At 44.4% G+C, this 16198-nt stretch overlaps 1 protein-coding gene across 2 annotated transcripts in view; it reads left to right on the top strand.

Annotated features, from left to right (window-relative positions):
• Window positions 1-16198, top strand: part of Thap4 (THAP domain containing 4) — a 47487-nt gene that overhangs the window by 10606 nt on the left and 20683 nt on the right. Inside the window, exon 1 of one of the 2 annotated variants that reach the window (XM_029539309.1) lies at window positions 12459-12532. The exons of the other annotated variant lie outside the window; for it this stretch is intronic. Coding sequence (XP_029395169.1) covers window positions 12529-12532 — 4 coding nt within the window. The 5' untranslated portion in view covers window positions 12459-12528. Of the gene's footprint in view, window positions 1-12458; window positions 12533-16198 lie in introns of those variants that run through there. 2 annotated transcript variants of the gene reach the window in all.

The raw sequence follows: 16198 nt of genomic DNA, 5'->3' as shown, positions 1-16198 counted from the left end.
GAACTCAGAAATCCGCCTGCCTCTGCCTCTGGAGAGCTGGGATTAAAGGCATGTGCCACCACGCCTGGCTAGATCATTTAATTCTTGTTTCAAAAAAACAAAAACAAAAAAACGTGTGTTTTTGTTTTACTGTGTATAGGGAAAGAAATATATGTGTGTCACGGCCTAAATATGGAGGTAGAGGGACGACTCAGTTCTCTCACACATTCTTAGTTCTCTCACTATACTCTCTGTCTACCTAATTATTTACTCTTTGTCTACCTAATTATTGGGGGTTTATTTATTTACTTACTTATTTACTTATGTTATATATGTCCTTCTCAGTCCCACCAGAAGAGGGCATCAGATCCCATTACAGATGGTTGTGAGCCTCCATGTGGTTGCTGGGAATTGAACTCAGGACCTCTAGAAGAGCAGTCTTAACCACTGAGCCATCTCTCCAGCCCTAGATCTCTCTTGTTCCTGCCGTATTGCATATTCCAGGCTAGCTGACTGAAGAGAGCTTCTAAGCGATTCTCTTGTCTCCTTTAAGGGAACAGAGAATGCAGGTCCTGGAGATTGAACAGGTCATCAGGTTTGTCACCAAGTACCCTCACCAACCTTTGGTTTTGTGTTTGTGACACAGAGAAAGGCTATATACCCCAGGACCAACGCCATCAACGCCTCCTGCCTCCTGAGTGCCATACTACACGCCTGCTTTGCACTCGGTTTTTTTTTTAGGTTTATTTTATTACTTTATGGATATGACGGGTTTCCCTGCATGAATGCATGTGCACCATGTGTTCAAGTGAGGCCAGAAGAGGGCATTGGATCCCTAGGAACTGGGGTTATAATTATGAACTGCTGCCATATGGGTGCTAGGAATTAAACCATGGTCCTCTGCAAGAGCAACAGTGCTCTGAACCACTGAGCCAACTGTCCAGCCCAGAATTTCTTTTAATATGTGATGTTATTGCCCATAGATTGTGAAACAGGATCTCATTGTCTACTTATCCATCTCCCCCTCTTAGGAAGTAGGATGACCATTTTAAGGTCAGCTTCCTTCACTTAGCTCTGTGTGTGTGTGTGTGTGTGTGTGTGTGTGTGTGTGTGTGTGTGTGTGTGTGTGTGTGTGTGTGTGTGTGTGTGTGTGTGTGTGTGTGTGTGTGTGTGTGTGTGTAGTCTTGTTTTTATGTGGGTTCTGGCCACCAAATTCTGGTTCTCATGCTTTCAATGCAAGCATTTTACTGACTGATAGAGCTCCAGCTCCTTAAAGATTTATGTATTTATTTTATGTATGAGTGCTCTGTGTGTACACCTGCAGGCCAGAAGAGGGCACCAGATCCCATTATAGATGGTTGTGAACCGCCACATAGTTGCTGGGAATTGAACTCAGAACCTCTGGAAGAGCAGCCAATGCTCTTAACCATTGAGCCACCTCTCCAGCCCCCTCCCAGGCTCATTTTATTAAGTTGTTCTTTCCCCTTTTGTTGCGTTTTCTGTGTTCCTCAGTTAGGTCTTTCGTGAATGTATGTGTTTTACAAAGATAGACTTTCTCCCAGTCTGATCCGCCTGTTCCCTTAGCAGAAGGCTTTGGCAGAGCAAGGGCTTGCTTGTTTCCTGTCGGTTGGTTGAGGTGCTCTTGATTAAACCAGTGGCTTCACCTATGCTACACATGTGGCACCCCAGCAGTGTTCTCAGGCATGCATGGTTTCAATTTTATTTTTAAATTTATATAAACAGTTTCTGCCTGCATGTATGTTTGTGCATGCCTAATGCCTACCAGGGCCAAAGAAGTTATTGGATCACCTGGAGTTACAAAGAGCTGTGAGCCATCATGGATAGCTTGCCAGGAAGATGGGGTAGCTTTCGGTTTGTCTCAGAAGTATGTATGAGAGGTGACTAGAAATGCTACCTTTTGGCCTGGCGGGGTTCTTTGTCTCCAGTCCCACTCCTTTGGTGGGGGTTTGCTAAGGACTGTTTGGTCTCCTTTCTTTGGACGTCAGGGTCCAGGCACGAACTGTCTGTTAAGTGCTGAATTTGTAAACGGTCAGTCAAAGGTAGGCTGCTGTTGGAGCGTAGTGGTGGGCCATGCAGGTGCTGGAGGGGTGCTGGGATGTTGAGGCCAGTCTATTAAAACAACAGGTCTCACCGGGTGTGGTGGTGCCCGCCTTTAATGCTAGCACTCAGGAGGCAGAGGCAGGCAGATTTCTGAAGCCAGCCTGGTCTACAAAAGTGAATTCCAGGACATCCAGGGCTACACAGAGAAACCCAAAATCAAAAAACCAAAAAAAAAAAAAAAAAAAAAAAAAAAAAAAAAAAAAAAACCCTAAACAAAACAGGTCTCAATATTGTTACTTTGGTTTATATGCAGTTTATTTTGTTTTTTAGGTTTGTTTTATTTTCTATCCCGTTCCCCACCTCCACCCCAGGGCCCTGCTCATTCTTTCTTATCAGTTCCTTCCTATGTGGGTCATGCTTTGGGGATTACTTCTAAAGCTCTTAGCTAAATCAGGGGTACCTAGATTTTCTCTGTGTTGTTTCAGGGAGTTTTATAGCTTTGTATTTTTACATTTGGGTCTGTGGTCCATTTTGAGATTTTTTTTTTTCCAGAAATCCGCCTGCCTCTGCCTCCCTAGTGCTGGGATCAAAGGCATGCGCCACCATGCCCGGCTTGAGATAATTTTATAGTAAGACTTGGAGACTGACTGCTTTGCCTGTTCTGCTTTCAGTGTAGTGGTCACTACTATAGATCCTTTCACCTTCCTCGTAGCCTTGGAATCATTGTTATTGTCTCCAGAGTATCTGATGAGACTTTGAGATGCTTCTGCATAAGACCTTCTCATTTACTTAGGTTTTATGTTGTCATTTACCTAGTTTGGTACTTTCCCTCAACACTTACACACATTTTTATGAAAGTAAAGATGGCTGAGCAAGTAAAGGGGCTTGTCGCCACGGGTGATGACCTGAGTTTAGCCCCTAGGGACCACAAGGTGGAAAGGAGAATTCCAAACCTGCACTTTGGCACACACACACACACACACACACCATGTGCACACTAAATAAATAAATGTTAAAAATCATACAACACACAGTTTGTTGTTGGATAGAGCAGTCTTAGATGTTTCATGTATATGTATTTCATTAGATTTATATCTATACAGTCCCCTTTGATGCAAATATGAATTTTATTATAGGTTTAATTATAAAAATTCCAATTGCTTATTGATAGCATACAGGAAAGTGAATAATTTTTATCTGTTAGCACTGTATCCTAAATTCTTGCTATAATTGCACATTAGTTGCACAAGTTTTTTGTAGATTCCCTGAGTTTCCTGCAGTTTTATTTTATATCACTGAGACAAGGACACTATTTTTGCTTCCCAATCTGTGTCTTTATTTTTCCTTCCTACTCTGTGTTTTTATGACCTTTTCTTCTGTTGTCCTAGCTGGGACTCCCAGGGTGATGTTAAAAAGCAGCATCTTTATATTGGTCCTGAGCTTAGAGGAAAGCTTTTGGCTTCTCCCTTCCCATATGTCTCATTATGATATAATAAGTATGTGGCACAGAGCTCCTGAAACCTTTGCAATGTGTGTTAGGATGAGAACAGCGGCGTCAGTTAATGAGCCTGTTGAGTCATAGCTGAGTTTGTGCTAATGTGGACTCTCCATGACAAGTAAGGCTGGTCACCACAGAAGCCAACCATGCGATTGGAGGGATGGAACTGAAGCCTGCACTGAGGCTCTGGCTGGAGACTGCGTTAACCAACAACCACCAATGATCTGGTCATCAGAGCCTATGCAGGCAAATATGCGCAGGTACTAAGAAGCTGGACTGCTGGGAGGGAGGGCCTCTGCACCCACCCCTGGCCTTGTGACATTTAAGTTTCTTGTGTTTTGTGGCTCTGAAGGTGATCTTTTTTGGTTACTATTCTGTGTGAACTTGAGAACAACACACAGTTTGTTGTTGGATAGAGTAGTCTTAGATGTTGATTATGGCCCTGTGTCAATGATTAAAGTTTTAAATAGTTGTATCTGCTCTTTGCTGGCAGGGGTCTCAACTGTCTTTTTCTCTAGGTGTTTATCTGCTTCTCCAACAATCCTGTCACATTTGTCTCATACATTTCAATGTTCTGATACTAAGGATGCTCACCTTAAAGACTGGTTCCTTCACTTTTGAGTTGAAACTTTATTATATAATACCCTGGTAGGGTTTGCTTGTTTTCAAGACAGGGTTTTTCTATGTAGTCCTGTTTGTCCTAGAACTCAGAGACCAAGCTGGCCTCTAACTCAGAGATGACCTGACTCATCCCCTAAGTGACTAAAGGCTCCACCAACACCACCCTCCTTTAGCTTTTTTTTTTTTTTTTGTTAGCATGACACATCTTATTTTCTTTGTGTTTCCTGTGCAGTTCAGACTAACCTTGAACTTGATATTCTGCCTGATCCTCTGAAGTATGAACAAGACCTTGTCTCAAAAAAAAAAAAAAAAGAAAAGAAAAGAAAAGAAAAGAAAAGAAAAAGAAAAAAGAAAAAAAAGACCCTGGGTTAGATCCTAATCATGTCAGAAAGAGAGAAGAGACTCCACATACTTCTGATGTTCTTTCTTTTTATTTGGGCTTGAGTTTCTGACCTAAAGGTCCATTTGGAATAAATGTCCTCAATCTTTGCTTGAAAACACTTTCTTCCTTGCCTGTAAAGAGTGTTTTAACTGGCTTCAGAATTACAAATGCTTTTTTTTTTCTTGTTATTATTGTAGCTGGGCAGTGATGGTATACACCTTTAATCTCAGCACTCATGAGGTAGAGGCAGGCGGATCTCTGTGAGACTAAGGCCAGCCTGGTCTACGGAAAGAGTTCTAGGACAGCTGAGGAAACCCTATCTCAAAAAGTCCCTTCAGCCGGGCGGTGGTAGCGCACGCCTTTAATCCCAGCACTTGGGAGGCAGAGACAGGTGGATTTCTGAGTTCGAGGCCAGCCTGGTCTACAAAGTGAGTTCCAGGACAGCCAGGGCTATACAGAGAAACCCTGTCTGGAAAAACCAAAATAAATAAATAAATAAATAAAATTTATTTGCTTTTATATTTTTCCCTCCTTCCCTCCCTCCCCCCCACCATGTAGCATGTCACACATATGTGGAAGTAAGTCAGAGGACAACTTGCAGGAATCCTTTGGTCCCAGGGACCAAACTCAGTTATCAGCCTTGGTAGTAAGCACTCTTGCCTACTGAACGGTCTCCAAAGTCCTAGTTTTGTTTTGGTTTGGTTTTGGTTTTTGATTTTTCGAGACAGGGTTTCTCTGTATAGTCCTGGCTGTCCTGAAACTCACTCTGTAGACCAGGCTGGCCTTAAACTCAGAAATCCACCTGCCTCTGCCTCCCAAGTACTGGGATTAAAGGTGTGTGCCTCCGTGCTTGGCTTTGTTTTGTTTTTAATATATGGGGCTGTTAGGTGTTATTAGAAATAATGAGCCCAAGGAATGGACATAAAAGCTTTTACCAGACCAGAGTTGATGGCGAATTCTAATGAAGAATGTGTAGTATGGACAGAAACAAAGTTGGTGAATTGTCAGAGAGAGAATAGCTCCCTCAGGGGTAAACGCTGAGTTGTAGAGCAGTTAAGAGACACGATCTGGCTCTGGCTCCTGGGATGTATGTAGGTCAGGTTTGAATAGCTGTGAGGAGGACAGCTTCCTAACTTGTTGGGTAGGAAATTTTATAACACCACTTGTCTTTCCTGAGACAAATTTAGGTGCTAATTGTTTGTATATTACAAGTCTTTTCTTTTAAATAGTGTATTATTGTTATACTTCTTTTTAAATGTATGTGTGTGTGAATACATACACCACAGCACACATGTGGCAGTCAGTCAGTCTTAGGACAACTTGAAGGAATCCATTCTTTCTTTTTACCATGTGTGTCCCAGGGATTGAACTTGGGTCTTCAGGCTTGGCAGCAAGTGGCTTTACTCACTGAGCCATCTCACTGGTCCCACAGAATTTATTCTGTTTATCAGAAATGTATTTCTGCACATGCAAGCTTTTATGTCTCGCTCCCACACTTGTCCTGTCTGTTGACTTTTCCTCTTTAAAGTCCCAAAGAATGTAGGCTTTTCTTTTAAAGCAGTAAATGCTTAGACATAGGCCACATTTGATCACTTGTTTTTTTACAAACCAGATCTTGCTTGAATATAGTAGTAGAATATACTGTTACTGGCTAAATATTTAGAATATCTAACTTAAATTACCTGGAGGCATTGTTTTTATTGTGTGAAATTAACCATTTTACTCTCACAAATGTAACTAATCCTTTAGATATGGTTGTCTCATGTGTACGAGTGCTTTGTCTGCATGTATGTATGTTTATCACCCTCAGAAGAGGGGTTGGATATCCTAGAACTGGGGTTAATGGTTGTGAAACACCATGTGGGTGCTGGAAGCCAACCTGGTCCTGCACAAAGCAGCAAGTGCTCTTAACTGTTGAGTCAGCTCTCCAGCCCTAGAGTCCTGTCTGCATCTTACAAACTAAAGGAGTAAGGACTGAGCATCTATGTATTCTTTGTATTCACAGAACAGCTTGAATCCAGTCCTGTCAGTGGGGATTTTGTCTGATAAACACATCAAATCCATGTATCTAAAGGAGGATAACAAATACACCAAATGATAGACTCAGGCAAAGCAAATACCTGAAAATAGTGTGGACACTAACAGTAATCAGAACAGGGCTGGAGGTGGGGCTCAGTGAAGGCTTTGCCCAGAGTTCATAAAGTGCTGAATAAATGAGTCAGGTCCTGGTGCCAGGAGGATCAGAAGTTTAAGGTCATGTATGTATTGAGTTCAAGGTCAGCCTGGGCTACAAGAGACCCTATTTCCAATGGAAGGGACTAGTAGAGTAGGGAGGAGAGACTCAAAGAGCATATAATAGGACTGCATTTAGTCAGTGACAAGGTAGGAAGTTCACATCTCAGGGACACAGGTTGACTGAAACATTGAGAGGACACATGAAGGCAGTGAGGTCAGAGAAGCTCGTTATATAGACTTAAATGAGCTGCTTGGTGCTAGGAGAAAATACTTCAAGAGTTGATCCAGGGGCTGGTGAGATGGCTCAGCAGGTAAGAGCACCCAACTGCTCTTCCAAAGGTGCTGAGTTCAAATCCCAGCAACCACATGGTGTTTCACAACCATCCTTAACAAGATCTGATGCCCTCTTCTGGAGTGTCTGAAGACAGCTACAGTGTACTTACATATAATAAATAAATAAATCTTAAAAAAAAAAAAAGAAAAAGAGTTGATCCAGATTCCCTGTATGTGAAGTTTCATCATGGAGAGATTGTAGAGGGCTCTGCTACAATAGAGAAGAGACAGGGGGGGAAGAGAAATAAGGAAGAGAGATAAGCAGGAGTCAGGCTAGCAGAGACGGGAGATTCTCCACCCCCACCTTGACTTCCATGGTAAGAACCTAGTGGGCTTCCCCGATCCCTGGAGCAGAGTTAGTAAGGCAGAGGGAGGCGGGTGGTTGAGAATCTAGTGATTGAGGGCTAATGTGAAAGAGTCTGGTGAGCCTGGCATGGTGGCCCACACCTTTATTCCAAGCACTGGGGAGTCAGAGGTCGTCCTGGTGTACAGAATGAGTTCCAAGACAGCCAGGCTTGTTACAGAGAAACCGGGTCTCTGGTTATCTCCACCTGCTGAGACAGACGTGACGACATCCCTCTCAGATCTGAGGGTTCAGTAACAACACCTTGAAGGCTTGGGTATAAAGAACCTGAGTCCTAAACTATGGCAAAAGAGATCTGATTGAAGAATACTGTTACAGTGCCGTGCAGTGGCCAACATCCTTAGTCTAGGAGTGGCCAAATTTTATTACAGAGGAAAATAAGGTTAATTTAGTTTTGTTTTTCTTTTTGAGAGTCTGAGCATCAAACTTAGCTAGTTTTTGAAATTACTCTCTGGGAGTGGGTAGGAAGAGAAGGAACACAAGACCTAACAGCTCCGACTGGAGGGGCAGTGTTTGCCCTGAAAGCACACTTTAGTGTATTGAACTTTCTTCCATATGTCATGTGAGAGCCAGTCTTACTACAGACTCCTAAACATCCCCAAGTGAAGAGATGGCTTTCCAGGCCTTGGAGATAAAATTCCAGAGCTTAGCCCACCTAGTTAGTCAGGCAAGGATGATCCTGAAGGGTTGGGGGGTCTCGCCAACTGAAACTGGCCACAGAGCAGCTACAAGGGACAGGGTACTCACTGTCCTAGAGGGAGTGAAGACCTGGCTACCTGTAGATCTCTCAGATGAGGAAGGACAGAGAGTAGGACAGAGACTCAGCCACATGGTTTGCTTTCTCCTACACCCCAGGGCTGGAAAAGGAATAAGGGAAAGAGGTCTGAGTCCTTCCTACTGTGGACTCACCCCGTACAAGCTGTCACCGCCCGACGTCACGTGTTGGGAGTGAAGAGAGAGGGCTCCCAGGAAGAAGGAAAGTAGCCCTGTAGCTGGTCTTGCTACTTTGTGGGTTCTCCTTTTTCCCACCCTTTATTGCCTGGGTTTTACCCCCATTACTAGATAGAGTAAGAAGGATGGGAGTGGGGCGCGGAGAGAAAGAGAGAGAGATCCTTGACTCTAATTTCTTTCTTGTTTCTTCTTTGAGCATGACTACTAGCAAACCACATCTAACCACCCAACACCAACTTATCAGGGCTCTAGCATTCATATACTCTCTGAAAAGTTCCCAGAACTCCAAACGTCACACAATCACAGAAACTCTTCAGCTGGCAAAACCACACCTCTGCTAGAACATGAAGTAAATCATAGGCAGCTGCTTTAAAGCAGCTCCATACCCCCACATCTGGGATTAAAACAAAAACATAGAAGAGGGAGGGAAAAAAACAAAAACATATCCTTATAATATTTCTGTATTTTTTAAAGAAATCAAAATTCCAGAATTATCACTACACACCCCCTCTCGCTTGTGTTATGGGGCAAAAAGAACTCTTTTTTTTTTTTTTTTTTTTTTTTTTTTTTTTTTTTTTTTTTAAAGATTTTTTTTTTTATTTTTTTTTTTTTGAGAGAAGGTTTTTCGAGACAGAGTTTCTCTGTATAGCTCTAGCTGTCCTGGAACTCATGCTGTAGACCAGGCTGGCCTCGAACTCAGAAATCCACCTGCCTCTGTCTCTCAAGTGCTAGGATTAAAGGTTAAAGGCATGTGCCACCACTGCCCGGCAAAAGGAACTCTTTTTAATTCATACCTTTGGACGGGCAGCATGGGTGACTTGATTTTTGCCTGGTCATCTGACCAAAGTGGTGTACGATATCGAGGGCAGAGGCTGAGGCGAGGCATGAGTTCCCATCTTGTGGGCTAAGCGCTGGATGGCTCTTAACTTCTGCCGTGACTGGAGGTTTACTGCATATGCCTGCCTTTCTCTTTGGCTTCCTCGAAACCTCTAGCATGCCACTGCTCCTGGTACTCTTCCAGCTGTGGGACCTTGTGGCTTCATAGCAGGTGTAGGGAGGGAAGCCACCTGTACGGACAGGCTGGTGTCAGCTTTAGAGTGACCTGTGTTTCTCAGCCGTGACCTTCACAAGTGTGTCTTATGCTTTTAATAGCCCCCTCCCTTAAGTGAAATGGAAGGGCTGGGAGCATAAAATAAGTGACCTTCCCCAGCTGAGTCCCCAGAAAGTCTGCCTACATAGTGACCCATAGCCACCCTTGTAGCAGTGCTCCCGGGGGGTTGCACGTTTTGGACCCAAGAATGAAAGACACACACTCACACCAGTTAATTTTAAAATGCCTAAGCTACCTCCAAGACTGGTCAGTTTTATTCCTCCACCTGCTACCCCAGACCCAATCAGGGAAGTAGCCACTTATCCTGATTCTTACATGGTTCTACGGCTCTCTTTCCTGCAGCTCTAAATCTCATCGGTCTCCCACCACATTATGGTGATCTTCTGATTCCTCTCTCCCTCAAGTCCTAGCCCTGACAAATCTTGAGGGTCCTGCCCTGTCTCCCTTTTCTCAGCCATTGGTCACTGGCATCTTTATTGATTGATCAAAAACCAACTGGGGACAAGGGCCTTCAGTGTTTGGATATGCAGATTCCCAATTAAATCAAAACATTGGAACCAACCCCCAACACACCCACCCTATCAGAGACATGAAGTGACTTTTTCCCCCTTTACTTTCCATGACATGAACCTCAGAAGCTTCCTGGAGGCAATATAGGAAGATATATTGAAACTGTGGGATTTCCTTGAAACTGTGGGTGAGGAACTCAGGACTATGGCCCCTAGCAGGTTCTCATGCTTGCCCCTCCTTCTACAGTTCATGGAAGTCACATGAGGTTCCTGCCAACCAGTGTCTCTTGTAGGTTCTGCCCCAAAATCACTGATCTGAGCTGTAATTCTGTATTAGGGGAGCTGTCAGTGGACTTGTCTTTCTAATCGGGTAACTTTTGTTTCTTCTGTATTTCTTGTAAAATTGAAATATGATCGGTAGTTCTCTCTTCTACCCCACTTCTTGCCCCCCTCATTATTATTACTGTTATTATTATTATTATTATTATTATGTAGGTTTTTTTGTTTTTATTTTTTGGTGGTGGTGGTGGTGGTTTGTTGAATCAGGACCTCTCTACATAGCCCTGACTCTCCTGAAACTTACTGCATTGACCAAGCTGGTCTTGAACTCACAGAGATTCACCTGCCTCTACCTCCGAGTGCAGGGATTAAAGGTGTATACCACTAAGCATACCATTCCCCCCCACCCCCCGCCGCCCATTTCTAAACAGGTTCTTACTAATATAATCCTGGCTGGCCTGTGCTCCCAGTGGAGTCCAGACTGTACTCTAGCAGTGTTCTTGCCTTTGTCTTCCAAGTGTGGGGATTATAGGTATATATGTCTCCACACTCGACCCTAGAAGTCCCCACGTCATTGTTAAATTTGTTCATTGCTATGTTTCTTTTTTTTTATTTTTTTTTTATTTATTATATGTAAGTACACTGTAGCTGTCTTCAGACACTCCAGGAGAGGGCATCAGATCTTGTTACAGATGGTTATGAGCCACCATGTGGTTGCTGGGATTTGAACTCCGGACCTTCGGAAGAGCAGTCGGGTGCTCTTACCCACTGAGCCATCTCACCAGCCCCATTGCTATGTTTCTACCGCTGTGATCAGCGTGGTTGCTGGGATTTGAACTCCGGACCTTCGGAAGAGCAGTCGGGTGCTCTTACCCACTGAGCCATCTCACCAGCCCCATTGCTATGTTTCTACCGCTGTGATCAGCACCATGATCACCTTCTCACCTTGGAGAGGAAGGGATTTATTTCAGCTTACAGTTCAGGGCAGGAACTGAGGCAGAGGTCATGGAGGAACTCTCCTTTCTGGCCTGCTCCCATGGTTGTTCAGCCTGCTTTCTTATGCCATCCAGGACTTCTTGCCTAGGGATGACACTGCCCCCAGTGGGCTTGGTCCTCCCCATTATTAATCAAGAAAATACCCAGAAAATAAACTGTAGTCTTACCTATAGGCATTCTGATGGTGGCATTTTCTCTTCTTACCAGATTGAGGGTTTTCTTCCCATCTTCCCAGATAACTTTAGCATGTGTCAAGTTGACCAAAAAAAAAAAAAAAAAAATTAACCATTTATTAGAGTCTGTCATTCTAATAGTCTCAGTGGAATAACTAACTAATCAAACATAATCTTTGCAGAAACTAATATTAGAGCCTGTTTTATATGTTTTGTTGAATTTTCTGTAGGAGTTCTGTTTCCCATTCATCATCTCCAGCTTTCCTGTGTCCCTGTGTTCCCCTTTCTGTAGTGAATGGTCAGTTGGACCTGGCTGTCATGTTGACGTTAGTAGGACCCAGACCCTGCGCCTTGTGCCAGCTTCTGCCGGGTGTTTTGGTAGTAGTTTTTAACTTTGTCGTACTGTATGATTGGTGTCATTTTCTCTGCTTGGCACAGTAAACACTTTTACTGTCAGCAGAGCAGTGATGTGATGGTAAGAATCACAAACAGTTTTGTCCCCAGGTCCCAGAAAATATATCTACCCATGTCCTCTCACTGGGCCCCACGACCCTGAAAACTCCGTGTTTAGAGCTAAGCTAAGAAGAAGAGCATCCTTGAAGACAGAGAGTGTATGAGGAGCCTAAGCTCTGGGCAGATGTTCCTTCTGTGGAACAGCTTCTCTTCTGTGCCTGCCCTGCTGTGCATTCTGATTTAGTAAGTTGACTCCCTCAGTTCCACTCCATGGAAACAGAGGGTAGAGTTCTCACTCCTCATCTAGCTGACTCTCTAGCCTGTTTCTGATAGTAAGATGCAGCTCAGTTTCCAAATCTCCTTAGCTCTAAAGCTCTGTGATCTCCCAGGCTGCCTTTTGTCTTCCACATTCTTCTCAGGCTTAGTTTTTTATAGTAGACTACAGTTCCCAGAATGCTCTCTTTGGATTGGCATTCATTTCCTGCAATGCCTTAACAGCCAGGTGCACACGTTTCCCGTCAATTGGCAGAAAATAACCTTGAGGAACCTTGACGGAGTGTGTCGGAGTTCAGAAAACTTAGGGATGGGTAAGCTTGTTTTCATATTTAGGCCACTTATTACAGAAAATTTAAGTTTTTATTTTTGCAATTTAAGATTTTAATAAAAAGAAAACTTAAATCAAAAGAAAATTCATAGAAAAGCCTGTCTAGTTTTTTTTTTTTTTTTTTGAGATTGAAAGCTACAAATAGGCTAGATTCTTATACTTTTTTGTTTTGTTTTTCTCCTAATGAAGTTGAACTTATATACAGTAAAACACAAAGCTCTTGATGCTCTAGTCTGATGGATTTCCACACATGTAGGATCTGTAACGTCTGGGTTACAGAGTGGTCTCTGCTGCCCCACACATCAGTGAAGGCAGTGGGCAGCAGTTGCAGGCAGGGTTTGGGGTAGTAGAAGAGCAGGGAGAAGGGGCCAGCCCATCCAGGGTGCTCCAAGTTTACTGCCAGGGTGGACACATGGATTGCTCAGCACCCACCTGCTGTCACCTGTCCAATTTGGCATCCTTTAAGGAGTGGTTTGTGTGGGGTTGGGGGGTGGGGGACAGGGCTCAGATAGATGCTGCATTCCAGAGCTATCCTACACTGCACTGTGCCTGGACCTTGGCACTGAGCATCCTGGTGTGCAGACACAGCGGCACACCCTTTGTTTCCAATCATGGACTTCCTGCTCACCATCAGAGAGTCCTGTAGTCCTGGGTCTCCTTTCGCTTGCCAAGTGTCAGTGCACACCTCATGAATCTTGCATGTCACAGGACTGGTGGTGCCTGGGTTTCCTCCAGAAGGACCAGCTGAACTCTTGTTTATAAAGCGGCTGCCATAGCCGAGTGCATTGTCCCATGTCACGATGATTCATAGGTACCTGCTTAATGGACTTTAGCCAGAACCCGGGCAAGGCAGCAAGCTAGCTGTAACCCTCAGCAGTCCTGCCTGCCTTGTTTTCAGGTAGATGCCCAACCCATGCTATGGTGCCCACCTGCCGGGCAGGCCGCCCCTGGTAATTCTAGCCCAAGGCTACTATCCAGTTCTGTCCTTGTGGCCCACACAGATTTACTCTGCCCTCCTGCCCATCCCCCTCCTTCCCTTTTGTGTCCTCCCCACCCTATTGTGGGACACCTCCACTTTGTTTACTGCATGGTATCACCCTATGCCTTTCCCTCTTCTCGTTCTGATAATTCTGTCCTACCAGCCCCAGATTTGCAATTTGCAGTTTATCCTCATCCTTCTCTGATCATTGCCCTGGCCATGCTGGATACCCTCCAGCACCGAAGGGACAAACTACAGTGTCACTGAAAAGATAAAAGGACATAGTGCCCTGGGACAGCAGACATGGCTAGGCCCCACCTCAGACCCACAGGCCAGTGTGCCAAGCAGTGAACAGCCTGGTAGCTTTGCTCTCTGCCACTACCTAGTCTTAGCCGTGCAGCCCCAGACTCCCTCAACATCTGTGTCCCTTTTCTCTGCTGATACCCGTTCCTTAATAGCATGTTCCACATTTCTAGTTTCTCCACAGCCTCCTCTCTGCAGGCTCTTCCTATCTGTCCCTTAGTGATAACCTTTTTTTTTTTCCATTTAATCAAAATGGTTTTAGTGAGTGTCTCCACTAGTTTTTATTTTATATGTTATGGGCCTTTTGTCTACATGTATGTTTGTACAACACATGCAGGCAGTGCCTACAGAGCTCAGAAAAGGGTATCGTGCCCTGGGACTGGAATTACAGACAGTTCTAAGGCACTGAAATGAAACCTACATCCTCTGGGAGAATAGGGCTCTTAATAGTGAGCCATCTCTCCAGCCCCTCCACTGGTGTTGGGAGAGGTAAGAAGACATTCAAGGACCCTGCTTCTACACAAAAACCTGGCTCTGAGGACTTGGTTCAGCCTGACCAAGCTTCGCAGAAGCACATTTCCTGCCCTGGGTTAGTATGTACCATCCCGCGCTCACCTAGCTCTCACGGGTATTTCATGTCAGGATCTGCTATCTGCTTCCCCATGCTCTTTGTTGAGCTGTGTAACAGTACTTTCTCAGTGGGATAATTCCTGTAGCACTAGTTGTTTTCTGGAACCTGTTCCCAGGGTGACTCTAAACAGCATAAAGGCTATTCTGAGATGTAGCTGAGGGCTATATAGATTAGTCCAAAATACACAGGGCCTTTTCAGCCTCTACCCAGAGGAAAGGATGGTGGAGGGAGGGACACCATGCCCAACAATGCCATGCATAACTAACCAGTAGATCAGACAGCCAGGGCAAGAATACGTGGTTCATTCCACCAGTTGTTTATAATTGAACATGTCAGTTGTTATATCCCCAAATCAATGTCTTAACTTACTGAAATACTAAAGTTAACAATATTGCAATAGTGGACCTGTGTCCCAGCATGACATGTCCTGGGCGCCTAGGTCTCCTGAGCCATCCATCTCTCCAGCCCTATCTTAAACTCTTTAGTAACTGCTTTACGAAGGTAGGTAAAGGAAACTAGCATAATTAATTTTAACAATTATGTTACTTGGCATCATTATCCAAAGTACCATCATCTCTCTAAGTGACCGGTAGGTTTTAGTTCTGGGATACTGGAAATATTTTCTGGACTGAGTTTTGGGAAGCCTGTTGTGCGTCTGGGGCAGCCACGTCTCTACTGCTACAGAGTTGGCCACCTCAGGTGTGCAGCAAGCATAGGGTGCTGGCAGCTGAGGTGAGCTGTGAGAGACCACCCTGTTCTTTCCTTGTGGGCTTGCCTGTTAGCCCTGATCCCCACTATGGAGAAACACTGGCTTGCTTTCCCTCTGTGCTGGAACCTGAACATTTCCCAAGAGTGGAATCAGAAATCCCCGCTCTTGCTCTGACTGCTCCCCCAGGCTTACCTCTTGTGGTTCAGTTGGGAATCCTTTGCTTTTACAACTGAATAATGTCCCTCCTCTGGACATGCTGTGTTGCAGCTCATTCAACTTACTGGATGTGAGTTCTACTTGTGGCTGTAGTGAGCAGCCTGCTGCTGCAGATAGTTAGGTCAAACTTTGGTGGGTACTTAATTTCTATTGGACCTGTCCCTGGGGGTAAAGATGTTGCTGGGTCCTGCTCTATGCTCACCTTTAAAAAAAGTAATTTTTTAAATTTATGTACATATTTGTGTCCCGTAGTTTAGACTGGTGGGGGGTATGTTTGTTTCGTTTTGCAGTGTTGTTTCAAGTTCTGGGTCTTGTGTGTTCCGGGTAAGCACTCTGTTTACATGTGTGTTCTGAAACGGCAGCGTGTCTTCCAATGAAGGGCCTTTGCCCCACTGCCTCTGCCTGTATGCCTTCACTTTTACGTTCTTCCATTGCTGCCTGGTCATCTTCGTTATTTTTCCATTGCTATGGGAGAATACCACAAGTACAGCAACTTCCAGAATAAAGAGTTTGAGATTATGATTTCCCGAGGATAAAACATGGCAGGAAGTGGCAGGCATGGTGACTGGCAAGTATGTACATGGTCAGGTACTTCTTCCAGCAAGTCCATCCCTCCTAACCCCCCAGACAGCGGCTGCCCCAAGTGGGGGCCAAGAGTTCAAGTGCCTAATACTATGGAGAGTTTTCTTTCTTTCTTTCTTTCTTTCTTTCTTTCTTTCTTTCTTTCTTTCTTTCTTTCTTTCTTTCTTTCTTTTTTTTGGTTTTTTCGAGACAGGGTTTCTCTGTGTAGTCCTGGCTGTCCTNGAACTCA

This window comes from Mus pahari, chromosome 5 (assembly GCF_900095145.1).
Source record: "Mus pahari chromosome 5, PAHARI_EIJ_v1.1, whole genome shotgun sequence".
Taxonomy (NCBI): Eukaryota; Metazoa; Chordata; class Mammalia; order Rodentia; family Muridae; genus Mus; species Mus pahari.
This window is presented reverse-complemented; position numbering and strand designations above follow the sequence as displayed.